The sequence below is a fragment of the Amia ocellicauda genome, chromosome 8 (assembly GCF_036373705.1).
Source record: "Amia ocellicauda isolate fAmiCal2 chromosome 8, fAmiCal2.hap1, whole genome shotgun sequence".
Taxonomy (NCBI): Eukaryota; Metazoa; Chordata; class Actinopteri; order Amiiformes; family Amiidae; genus Amia; species Amia ocellicauda.
Window position 1 is genome coordinate 33,694,051 of NC_089857.1, and position 12,759 is coordinate 33,706,809.

The 12,759-nt window shown below is 35.2% G+C and overlaps 1 protein-coding gene across 4 annotated transcripts in view; it reads right to left on the reverse strand.

The window, feature by feature from the left end:
* pcsk5b (proprotein convertase subtilisin/kexin type 5b) overlaps positions 1–12,759 on the reverse strand; it is a 117,824-nt gene that overhangs the window by 73,251 nt on the left and 31,814 nt on the right. For all 4 annotated transcript variants that reach the window (XM_066711133.1, XM_066711132.1, XM_066711135.1 and 1 more), the window contains exon 5: positions 12,186–12,262. In XM_066711133.1, the coding sequence (XP_066567230.1) occupies positions 12,186–12,262 (77 nt within the window). The remainder of the gene's footprint in view (positions 1–12,185; positions 12,263–12,759) is intronic.

Sequence of the window (12,759 nt, forward strand, 5' to 3'; positions counted from 1 at the left end):
CCAAAGCAGCTGATAGCCAACTGCCATTAAATGAATTAAATTAAATATTCTTATTATTAAATAATATATTATCTCTCACAACCACAGAAGAAAACAGGATCCATTATTATAACAGGTGCAGCTTACGCCATAACGACACTCGTTTAATTAGTGCAGTGACAGTGACTTCCTGGAAACAGGATGACGCCTCCAATATAATGGATACTGTACTTCTGGTGGATAGAGCAAAACAGAATCATAATCACAGGTTCCCTATGTTAAAGTTATAACTTAGTCATCCAGTGCATATATGGCAGCACATTTCAAGATACAATATGTAAGTCTCAGTAGTCTTGGAGACATATCATCTGCTATATTAGGCCTGTAGAACAGGGTTTCTCTATGGTGACTATGGAGTCACTCAAATCTGTCAATACTTGTAGCGGTATATTTAGTATTGAGCAGTTTAAATGGACCAAACAATACTCCACATCATAAATTGATGTACGTGTGGCAATGGAATGCTAAAAAACTAAAATGGAGATGATGATCATGGAAAAAAAAAATCGAGTCCAAAACGATTGCCTGAATTCATTATTCTTATGGATGCTGAAATGGAGTTTAAATTAATATAATCCTAATGGAGATGGTTTCAGTGTGTAATACTGGCAATTAAAGTGGTTATACAGTTCATGTTCCACTGCCCTGATAATAGCCATGTGTTAATGGTTAAGGGAAATACAATTAACGAGATAATGGCTGGAATGGAACAGTGGCTGACTTGACAAAGACAAGGTTTTTTTTTTTTTTTTAACGGAAATGCCAGGATAGGGTTCAAGTACATGTGACTGTGCTATTGTAATTTATATTAAATTAAACGTTCTTAATTTTCATATGCATTGGCTAAAACCTCTCTGTAGATTTTGGCTACTATTGTAATTTCATGATGTATTGTTTAGATTCCTGACTGATTTCACTGTGTATGGTCAATGAACAAAACCCCACATTAAGGATGGAATCAGTAATACTTCGTAAATGGAAGACCGGCAGCAGCACCATAGTTGCAAGTGTTCCTTTCCCCATAAATACATTTTTGAACAACTCTTAAAACAACAGCTTTTCCAAATATTACAACAGAGCTGGCAAGTCATAAAACCCTTTGAAACAATACAGTATCCATCACATCTTCAATCCATACTGCTTGCAGTCTGTGCCCGAGTGGTCACGTAACAAATGCAGACACAAGCAAGACCCATACCTCAGAGCAATTAGGGGGGAAAAACCCAACTAATTTGTCATGAGATTAATATTTTCGGGATATATATATATATATATATATATATATATATATATATATATATATATATATATATATATATATATAATGAATGTTTGAATGCTACAATTTAGAGAGTTTTACCCAATAGATTTCATTTTAGAATCCCTTGACACCAACACAGAGTTTTCTGTCAAAAAATTATGTATTGATTGTACAAGCTGGAAAATGTTCAGATATGAAACCTAATGTTCTTAATGAGTATTATTATTTAGTATTTAGTATTTCTTAGAAAGGACAGACACTATAGATAGCAAGAGAAAAGCAGCAGAAGGTTCAATAACGGAGTCCTGCTGTTTAAATGAGCTGCTATGCGATATAATATGGAGCCATCATAATGCCCATCATGAAGTTACTAATGTGATGCTCAAGCAGAAGGCCATATATTTATTCCACAATTCCACAATTTTAATATGGCAGAGCTGTGTACAACCTTGTGTAACATCTTCTTCTGAACATATCTTTGGCAGTGCTATCTTGCTATCTTGAACTTGCCTTGGGCATTTCCCGGTTAAATACATTGCTATTTTTAAATTACTGTATTCAACTGATGTAAAACATAATGATAAACAGCCATGTTATTTAATTTGTGCCATAATATAAATAACAGGTGTTGGATTCATATGTTATGTATTACAGCAGCATGAGGATGACAGCAGAAGAAAACTTAATTTGGGAAAATAACTTCTCAGATTTGGAGCTGGATATGTGTTTTCTTTTCATTTCACACATTAAAACATATTATGAACTGTTATATAAATATAGCAACCAAAGCAGCTGACTCTGGGACTAAGGCTGTGAAGAAGAAGATGAAGAAGAAGATGAAGAAGAAGATGAAGAAGAAGATGAAGAAGAAGAAGATAAACTGTTATATAACTATCTCATTAACATAAGTGAGTTTAGCTATCACCATGATGACAGAAATTTGGTTAAAAAGTCCTGCCATGATGTCACTACTTTAAAAACCTATAGTATATAACTAAGTGGAAATTGGGTTTGTACATTGAACATTTTTTATTACTGATAATGTACTTAAAGTATGTTTCAGGAGTCCAGACAACCCCAATATATGTATGTAGTAAAGGTAAATGGAGATTATTTTGGCTTGACTAAGGAAAGGAAAACCAGGCCATGAGGAAGAGGCCACCAGAACCCCCCCACCCCCTTCCCAGATGTAATCAGCTAAGGAGCTGCTGCAAAGGCAGGTGTCTGGGGTGGAGGTGGGATGCAAAGCAATGAATACTGGGAATATGGAAGTCAGGCACGAGATTGGGGTTGTCCTCCTCCTGAACCTCAGTTTTAAACAACATTAAGCGCGGTTTCTGAAATGATCATTATTGGGGTTTTTTTTAAAGCTTTTCCCACCAGCTATGAATGTTGACTTTAGAAGTAGCCCTTTAGATATAATCATCTCAGTGTTGTTGTCAGCTGCAACATCATTTCCCACAGAGAAAACTTTCGGACAAACTTTAGGAAATCTTTAATGCTTTTCACGGAAATAAATGTTTTGATGTAGCTGGAAAAACAACAACGTGTTAAAAAGAGAAAGATGATAATACTTAAAGCAAACAAAGCATATACAAGACAATGGAGTTCAGCATCAATGGAAATTCCTACGAACTGCATAATAAGGAGGAGAGAAAGCTCTTTATAACAACAGTTTTTGATAACCTTGACCAGACAGCGGTCTGTTTGCATTGCTGTGCACAATGCTTGCACAAATTAACATTCCACATTGAAAAAACAAAAAACAAAAATTCAGAATAACTGGCGTCGAGCATTTTTCAAATTCAAATTCCTTATATTCTTATTGCATATGATGAGGAATCCTAAAAACTACATACAGATAAATGTTTCATCTTTTTAAGTAAACTTTGTGAGACAGCAATAAATGGGGATGTAGATTTCTTTAGATGCGCACAGACACGATTTTACCTAGCAACTGTTCCGGGTTAAATGCTTACTATAACTGGCATATGGATCAAGGGACTTTTAGACACACTGACAGTATGTTTGTGATCAGCAGGGCTTGATTTCATGTGTCAACCTTCAGCACAAGTGCTGATGATGCTGACATACTGCAGCTCCATTGCAGACTAAAATCTGTTGCATTGACAGTTCAGTTTAAAAATTTGTCATTTCAACTTGTTAGTCTAGCTGTAGAAGGGCATTAGAATCACACATGTAAGGAAAACAAACAGCAATCTGTATTAAAAGTGACATTCTTGTGATCAGCTGACAAAACTGATTCAGTCAGGTGAAACAAGGATACAAAAGTGATCCTAAGAAACATGACATCCATTTATAGTATTATGGTTGCATTCCTGTCTCTGTAGTAACCAGTTTGTGTCATGTTTCCACATGTCAAATAGACATTTAATTTTAAGTTGCTTATTTTCCATTAGATTATACTGTTTCTCTGTGAGTCATCTGACTAAGGCAGTTTTACAGTTCCTAGACTAAAGTCTTAATGATCTGCTGGATCCAAAGCAATTGAATCCCAAGCTTGAGGGTGTGCTACAATGGACTTTGCACTTCACAGTACTAAGTAGCAAAGACATCAATGAGACTTACCATTTGAGACAAGCTGTACTGTGAAGAACAGATTGACAACATCTACTATTAAGGCTTGTTCTGAATATGATTGTATGGATTGAGCAAAGACAATCTGCAGAACCATGCTTCCTTTTGTGACTGAAGTTGAGAATGCTTCTCAGTCCTACCATTACATAGTGTGCGGTTAGAAGCAGCAAAGTGACCAATTCCTCATTGGAATTTCCTCATAGTTGGGGCACTTCAGATTGAAAGTGATGAGATAAATCATTCATCGTATCAAACCTTTGTAGAATACAGCACACTGTCTAAAGGAATACAATATTAAAGCTCGCATACATTGGGTCTCTCTCTTCAGAGAAACCAGCAGTGTTTCTTTGAGGCTATAGTTAAGGTACATGCAGTGTGGTTCCAGCAGAGCAGACTGTAGCGTCTGGGCTGGAAACCATAACATGATAAAAATAGCACAATAAAGCTGCTCAAAGTATAGAATGTACTATTTGGTAAGTTTTTATGAATGTAATAGGAATGAAAATGAAAGAAAATAATAATAACAGTAACAATAATAACAGAAAGAATGAAGCATTGAACCAGTTAACTGAAATCAAAAACAATATTAATGTGAGCAGTGGGTCACAAAAGCCCAAAATCAAAGGTTGATGCTGAATGACTCCATCAGACAAGGATGAAAATAGTCATTGATTATAGATGAACACTAAAAATATTAATTTTTTGACATTCTATTTAATAAGGCAGTAAGGACTGAGGTTAAAGCAGATTTTCTTTATATTTAATTTGAGTTACTTTTGTAATTGATTAACAAATATAGCAGCAAAACATACAATAAGATGATTTAATCACATTTGTGAGAAAGTCACAGACTGATCTTGATGAATGGCGCACTCTATTTGCACACTGGAAAACGAGGAGAAAAATCTAGTTGTTTAAAAGTTAGTTAAACGTTTCCTTAAAAGTTGTCAATCCCATAAGTATATCCCAGAGAAAAATGAAAGCATTTCGTTATTTAACCATCATAAATTAAACCTATATGTGTTGCTTGCGTTTCATGCAAAGCGAGTTAATTAGGTTTGTTTGCCAGGAAAGCTATATGCTTTATACAATAAACAGTGAAAACTGGGTTTGGGAGGAGAGTTTACTTAATGAGGTTAAAGGTTACCATAGCTTTATGCAATTATAAGATATCCCTCCACACATGAGGTGTTCATGCTGTGCTCTGACTAATGGTAAATCTTTCACCCCAAACAATGAGCTCAGACGAGACTTGCCTGGCCACATGTGTGGAACACAGCCTCTGCATCTTGCTTTTATTATCTACCCCGCGATTCTCCAGTGCTCTTTGATCTCAGCAATGCATTTTTTCATATGAAACATGACTTTGCTGGCATGAAGCTCCCATACCTCAACATAACAAGTACCTGCTCCCTCCAACCTGTCATTATGATTAAGCTCACAATTTACGTATGGAAGTGTGGGTGGCCCCATATGCAATTCATTGCACTCCTTCTGAGGAATAACAAGGAATCTCATTAGTTTTAATGTAGTGCCCATTACTGTTATCTCTCCTACACTGAAATAGGAAAATGTAATACAGCTTCATTACTGTGAGAGGAAGCCGTTACATTTCGACAGCAATTATTGTTTTACATGTGTATTGAGTCATTCCACACTGTGCTGTGTTACAGGGAGCAGCAGAGTCCCTTGAGGAAGGAACTATGAAGAGAAATGAGTTTACACCGTTTCTCGATAAATCAAAATTAAATATCGTGACATGTCTGTAGAGAATCAACAACAAATCAAACCCTGACACACATGATTGGGTTCAATTATCAATGGTATTAGCACAATTTTTTTTCAATTTTTCACACTTTTGCATGGCTGATGTTATACACTGATGTTTGCATTCTCTAGTTTAGGCTATATGCCTTTCTGCGATATTAATTGACAGGTGGAGATTAGAAATCAAAGATCGGTGGGCACAAAAAGGGTAGCAGTCACATTTTAAGTCAAGTGCATGCATTGAAATTATATTACCAAAAGTGGAAATGAAACTCCAATTTTGTAGCACTAATTATGATTCCAATTGAGGTAAAAAATGAATGCCTCTATTTATCAGTTGTGTTTCTGAGCTATTACAGGTTTGAAGGAGCTTTTATGACTGGTGAGACCTTGGCATATGCAATGCCAAATTGCGACACACAATAGAAGCAAAATGTCTAAACTGCAAAGCTCACAAGCAGATTTGTTTTCTTCTTCTTCACCCGACTAGTTGTGAATGTTACCTGCTTTACAATCAAGCTAAATCAATACATGATCTAGATTACTGAAATCCTACAAAATTAAAATATACATAATGAATGCAAAGGTTTCTTATAGACCAAAATGATGCATCGACTCAATATAAAGACCCTTCAGCTGTACATATCTTTCATGTGGATATGATTATGATATCATAACAATACATAAATGCAACTTCCAATGGTCTTTTAATTACAGAAAAACGTCAATTAAACACTCCTGGCGTTTATTCCAAATAACTGCGTCAATTGGAGACTGGCGATTGTAGGAAACCGGCGGATGTATTAAACGTTCATAAATAAAAAGACATCGCGGACTCATGCAGGGAAATAAGAGCCTGGAAACATTGCTTAAGTAGGCTAATAGGCCAGGCTTTTATTTATTTTTGTAATTATTATAATTTTTTTATAATTTGCTATCCAAAGTTTCAAACAAATCACATTCAATGTATGGTGAACTACACACTGGATTGAAAACAAGATACCGGTAATTCAGTTAGAAGTCTAAGATACGATATACTGTGAACTCTCGCTAATTAAACAAAAAGCACTTCAACAAAACTGTGGAAATACGCTTTAAACCATCAACATACTTAATTAATGCATTGTTTATGTCGCAATTGACAGTTAGTTCAATCACTGCAATTAGCAGCATTAATGTGAGAAATACATTAATAAAAACACAAGTATTGTTTTTTTTTTTAAATTAATATACAGTATATATATTTACTGAAAATAAGAAAGACACGTAACCCGGCATTTATTACAGCCCGGCTTTTGTTTACATGATTATGCAAATCAACTATTAATGACCTGGTGAGTATTGGACGTTTTACGGTATATATTCCTGCATAAATAGGTTTTCAGATGTGGGTGGGGTAAGCAACACTACATACATTAGCTTACTAACTATCTGTCGTACTGAAACACAACACCAAATAAAGTACAACCACGTTTGTGTGGAAGCAATTTCCATCGTATCTGCCATGAAGTGCAAGTATTCTAGAAACAAGCCCCTGTTTTAACAGAGTGTCATGTAGTGCCTGGGTTTGTGAAACTGGTTTATTCGAACATGTTGTCTGGTTTCAAACCACACCAGCTGACATTTCAGACATCTCAAATCCCTCCATTTCAAGTTGCTTGACACAGGTGCTGCAAACTGTAGTCAATCTTTCTGGAAATCTTTATTTTGTTACAGAGGACGCAGATTCGGAGGAAATCAAGAACAAGGAGACGGAGACACTTCATTTCAGACCACTAAAAAAAACATGTAAACAATGGTACAATGGACAGGAACTAACAATCGCATATGCATGTAAACAAGTCCCTTTTCGCAACAGATAATTGGCGTTGCATAGCTGATAAAGAGGCCAAGGGAACCGTATTCCTTTGAAGAGGTCTTTGAGTACTCATTCTTTTTCACAATGCCACTGGGGCCTGATGTCAACTGTACACGTACCACTGTATGGCCAGGCACATCCATCACTATCAGTGAAGCAGGGAAAAAATGTATGCCCTGGAAGCTATCCTACTCTGGTTGTCATTTTCTTTCGCATGCATTATTCTCCTGTAACCTGTCATCAGAATGCGTATAGGTACATTATCATCATTCATTATTATTATTAATTTGAATTTGTTCTGTTTGTCCTCTATTTATCCCTTTAAGGTAAGAATCTAATATGATATCAAAGCCAGAAAATGTGGTCATATACCACCTTTGTCTGACAACTGCTCAAAATACTGGTTTAAACTAAATGAGGGAAAGAAACCAAAGGAATCCTAACATAACAGACTTTTTCACTGAAGCTTAGTTGCCCTTTAGCCTTTTGGGAAACAAAGGAATCTCTACGAATACATGACAGCACTAACTGCATCTTGGATGAAGACACTGAAATATGCACTACAGACCCAAGAACATCTATGAAATTAGACTAGAATCTGCCCCCCCTCCAACAACAGTTCTCATTTAAATCTATTTGATGATAGTGAAAATTATAGCTTTTGAATGTATACGGTCTGCTTTTTACTGATCCCTGAAATTCAAAATTATATTTTTTATGTGGTAGATCCCTTTTACTTGTTTGCCGAAAATATTACAAACAATGCTCCTGTTGTGTTTTAATATTGAATCATCACTATTTTAAAGCAATTGTTCATGAAGTGAAAAAACAGCTGATTGATTTTGGTAGCTCTAATTTGTAAGTCTCACTTATATTTCATATTATATTAAATATTTACTGACTTGTCAAATCCTCTTGGCAATGTGATAAAGGTGTAAAAACTACCAGATGTATTCACTTCCTAAAGCTCTGGGACTCTCCCCAGTCAATTAATTTTACACTTTAGTGTATTTGATTCATGGTTCAAAGTCTTGGCTGTCTGTAGGCATTTTGACAGGATATCAAGCTTGAAAAATGCAAAATTCTGAATAAATTTGTTTTCACTGCCTGTTGATACAATTTATCAAACACTAATAAACACTTGGATGTATTCAAAAAGTTTGTTAAACCTTTTTTAAATGTCAATCTTGCAATTAAAAAACAAAATCACATTTCAAATCTTCATAAGATGCCAGATGACATTTGTTTGTCTAGTTATGTAATAATAAATAATATAACCAACTATCAGAGCTTAAATCTTCAAATGGATTTTGACACTGATTTTTATCAGATGTTTATTCCATGAAGATTATGCATGTTGTCCAAACAAGGAAACTGCATATATTTAAAAACAAGGTTTGTTCAACATGCAATTTGAAAAATAAAAAGCTTTCTATTCATATGCAGATAACGTACACTAAAACTGAATCTATACAAATGTTTCATAGTGCCTCAGCTGATAATATTGACATTGCAGTTGTATACTACCACATTTATAGCAAAAACAGAGAAGGAAAGGTTTTCAAATTATTATTGACGTTCAGGTAAAATATACCTGAAAACATTTCCAGAATATCCAGCAAGCTTTGTTAAGAAAAAAGCAAAGCCAATTGTTTAAATTCCTAACAACATATTAACCGAAGACAGAAGTTTAACAGGTGCTTTATAATTATATATTTTTTTCCTGATTTTGTTTACTGAAGGTTTGACAAATTATTACACTTTATTGTATGCTTGTAGCAATCATGATTGGCCAATCTAGCTACAGATATCCTGACTCAAAGTTCTGGGGACTCTGTGTTCAGGTATCGGCAGAACAAAAGGGTACAGATTTACCATGTGATAAACCACTTAAGAAGAAACAAGAGGCCTCACATAACAGCTTTATTCACAGATGACTAATGTCTTCAGGGGATATGTGCCAAAGGTCTTGCACAGGCCTGCATTACTCTGTCCTTTGCCAAGAGGGAGAAGGCCAATAGAAATTTCTGGCTCATCTTGTACATGTCATAATAGTTATACACTGAAAACTATCGCATGACAATAGCTTGCATAAACATTCACATTTCTTTTGTATTTTTGTATTATTAATGTTAACGCAAGAAATCCCTCTCTGAACACAGAGTAAACCCTGTGAAAGGCCATTAAGAATACCAAGTTCATTGACAGAACTACCACACAGAATTTGACTGTATTCACTGTTTTATGATCCCAAAAGCATGGAGTTCATGACATGTTGCTGGACCTGATTAAGAGACTGAACACATTCTGTTCTCAAGGGCAAGACTTTCAAAAATTATGAAAGGTCAGGGATGAACAGGGCTCTTTCACATAAAACAGCTGCTGGCATAAAATTGTATCTCTTCCATTATGTTAAATCACATATCTATTACCCCACCGAAATTGAAACCTGTCCATGCTTTTCAACTGTACTTAGTTTGAAAGGCAAATTAATTTCCTTTTAAAGCATTCAGTACATTTGCATTACCTTATTTTACGTGTGAACATGTGTACCTTTTATTTGAAAATAAATTTTAATTCAATGCAATAACTGGTTTATATAGTATTTAATTTTTTTTGTCATAATTTCTTTTTACTTTTTCTTTTACCGTACGTAACTTGAAATCGGCACTAGACTTCAAGAAATCAAGCTTCATTGTAGTATTCCTCAATATTCTAAGAAAAACACATTTAATGTGGTTCTACCAATTATAATTATTGAGTGCTTTGCATGGATAATTGGGGGGTAAACGATCATTTCCAAAACCGGATGAAAATTCTAGGCCCACGTTTTTGGAGTTTAAAATGTATAAACCCGGGGTCCACGGGGCACCCGTGCTTGATGACAATGGTACCTTGCAGGCACACGCCTCACCCTGTCACACACTGTTGAACACATAAAACATATTAGTTGACTGAACTCCTGAAAATCTTATTCATTTTATTCATTAAACTAGAACCCCTGGCCAAATCAACAAGGTAATACTAAATAAGTAAAATAATAAAGCCTTTTTTGTGTCTGTATTTTATGTGGAGCTGAAATTAAACACAAACTCAGTTATACTGCATTATTATTATTATTTATTAATTCATATAGTTATTATGTATGGATCATTTGTATAAACTGAAGTGACCTTGTAGAGCCCCCAGCTGTTTGCAATACCTTGTTTGGATTTGGCTGATTGGCCGTTTACTTCTTATAGGAAGTAGAACCAAACCGAGTTTGGATCGGAACATTTTCCTTGAACTCCTTGTATTTTGCAATAGTGTTCAATTATATTGTAGGTTTTGCCGACAGATTACTGAATAAACATTCTCGCTTCAGTTTTCTCACCGAATGAAAAAATACACGAAAGTATAAAAGAGTTTGCTGTGCACGCATGTATGATTTTTTTTTTCCCATCAAACCCGGGCTTACAGGGTTGAGAAATCATCCGGGTTGCCCGGGTTTTCAGTGACCCGGGTCCCCGGGCTGGAAACACTAGTAGCAACTGAGCAATACAAATATGAAACAAGCAAAGGGAATCTGGTTTTCCATTCTGAATGCATCTGCACATTTTGTTGCAGCTATCCTTTTATCATGGTATTAACGGATCCCATTTTGTTGTCACTACAATATCAATAATTCATAGATTACCTTATTTTATTGTCAGTAGCTTAGCTGTTTGTTTTGAGAAAATACTGCTCTGAGCACTTTATTAGTATTAGAATAGATAAAGGTAGCCCTCAGAACAAAGACAACATAAAAGGCAACAGTTTGCACACAAATAAAAGTGCATGGACTACATTTCCCAAAATACATTTGCTTTGTTTTTATAACACATTTATGTAAGTATCCACACAGGTTGAGGAACAAAATGTGTAATTTAATACCACAAATGGAAATGTCAAAATATGTTGTTTGTGCTTTTTTCTTTACTGGATACCATGTGAATCAATATCTGACCCAAGGAGTGCTGTCTGCATAAGAAAAATATATACAGCAAGAGTAAGACAATGCATTTATTAATTTACACTTTTTATTAACAGCAATAAAATGTATAATAATGTTTCTTTCATGTACAGATATTGGCACCTTGAAATTACCATTAGATGGAGAAAGCTGACAACCATGGATATCGACTACAACAATACAGAACGAGTGACGGCTATGCGTCTTTGAATGTGGGGCAGAGAAATATTAGTTTTCTTCAATAAGACGGTTTAGGCCACTTTACACCAAGTTATAAACATATCGTCTTTTAAACAATATGAAATGAAAACAAAATGTCTTTAGTTTGCAAATCCCTTTCTGTCCCTGGCATAAAATAAGAGAAAAACCAGAGGTTGCTCTTTTTTGCCACTTACATTTAATGTCATGCCATTCATGTCACTTCTGAACTGATGCAGCAGACAGTTTAATGTTTTGAATTAATTGATAAGCTGGCACAGCTTTCATTCATAAACTAAATTTAAACTAATAGTCTGTGGGTTCAGGACTATACACCTTCAAAATATACCTCAGTAAAACAGTTGCTGCTTAACTTAAATTAATGGGAAAATGTGTGGTTATTTCAAAACCTTGAAAAGGAAGATAAGCCAAAGATCGTACACAAGCACATTAAACAGCCATACAGATCTTACTTGTTCTCATTGCTGGCATCATAGCGAGGCATCGGATCAAGGTCATTACCATTGACATCATAGCTGGCCTGCGTGTCCTGTAGCACAGAAGAAATGTAGGGTTACATTAATGGATTGATAGATGCAAGCTCAGAAATTATTATGAAATCCCCTGAAATTAATCACACAATTGTTTGCAAATCCAACTCAAAGCTGGCCACAAGTTATTGATTTTGTTACATTAGCTAGTCAGAATGTGACAACTATCTAATTTGCTAATGACAAAGATCACATTCTCACAGCCATGTATGCTTATGATGCAGTGGACACCTGACACGACTATTGCTGCGAACAACAGTAGCAGCCAGTCAGATTCATGTTCCTGAGCTACAATATATGGGTATGGTTCCTAAGTTTCTGGGAGTCACCTAAACTCCAAAAGTTATTTATTTAAAAGTTGCTGAAAAACAACTATTTATTACATTCAAGATACAAGTTAATGCAGTTCCCTGCTGAAAGGCACACTTTAACTTGTTGACAGTTACTAGCTTAATGAGGCAGCTGGAGACCATGCTTAAAAATATTATATTTTTTA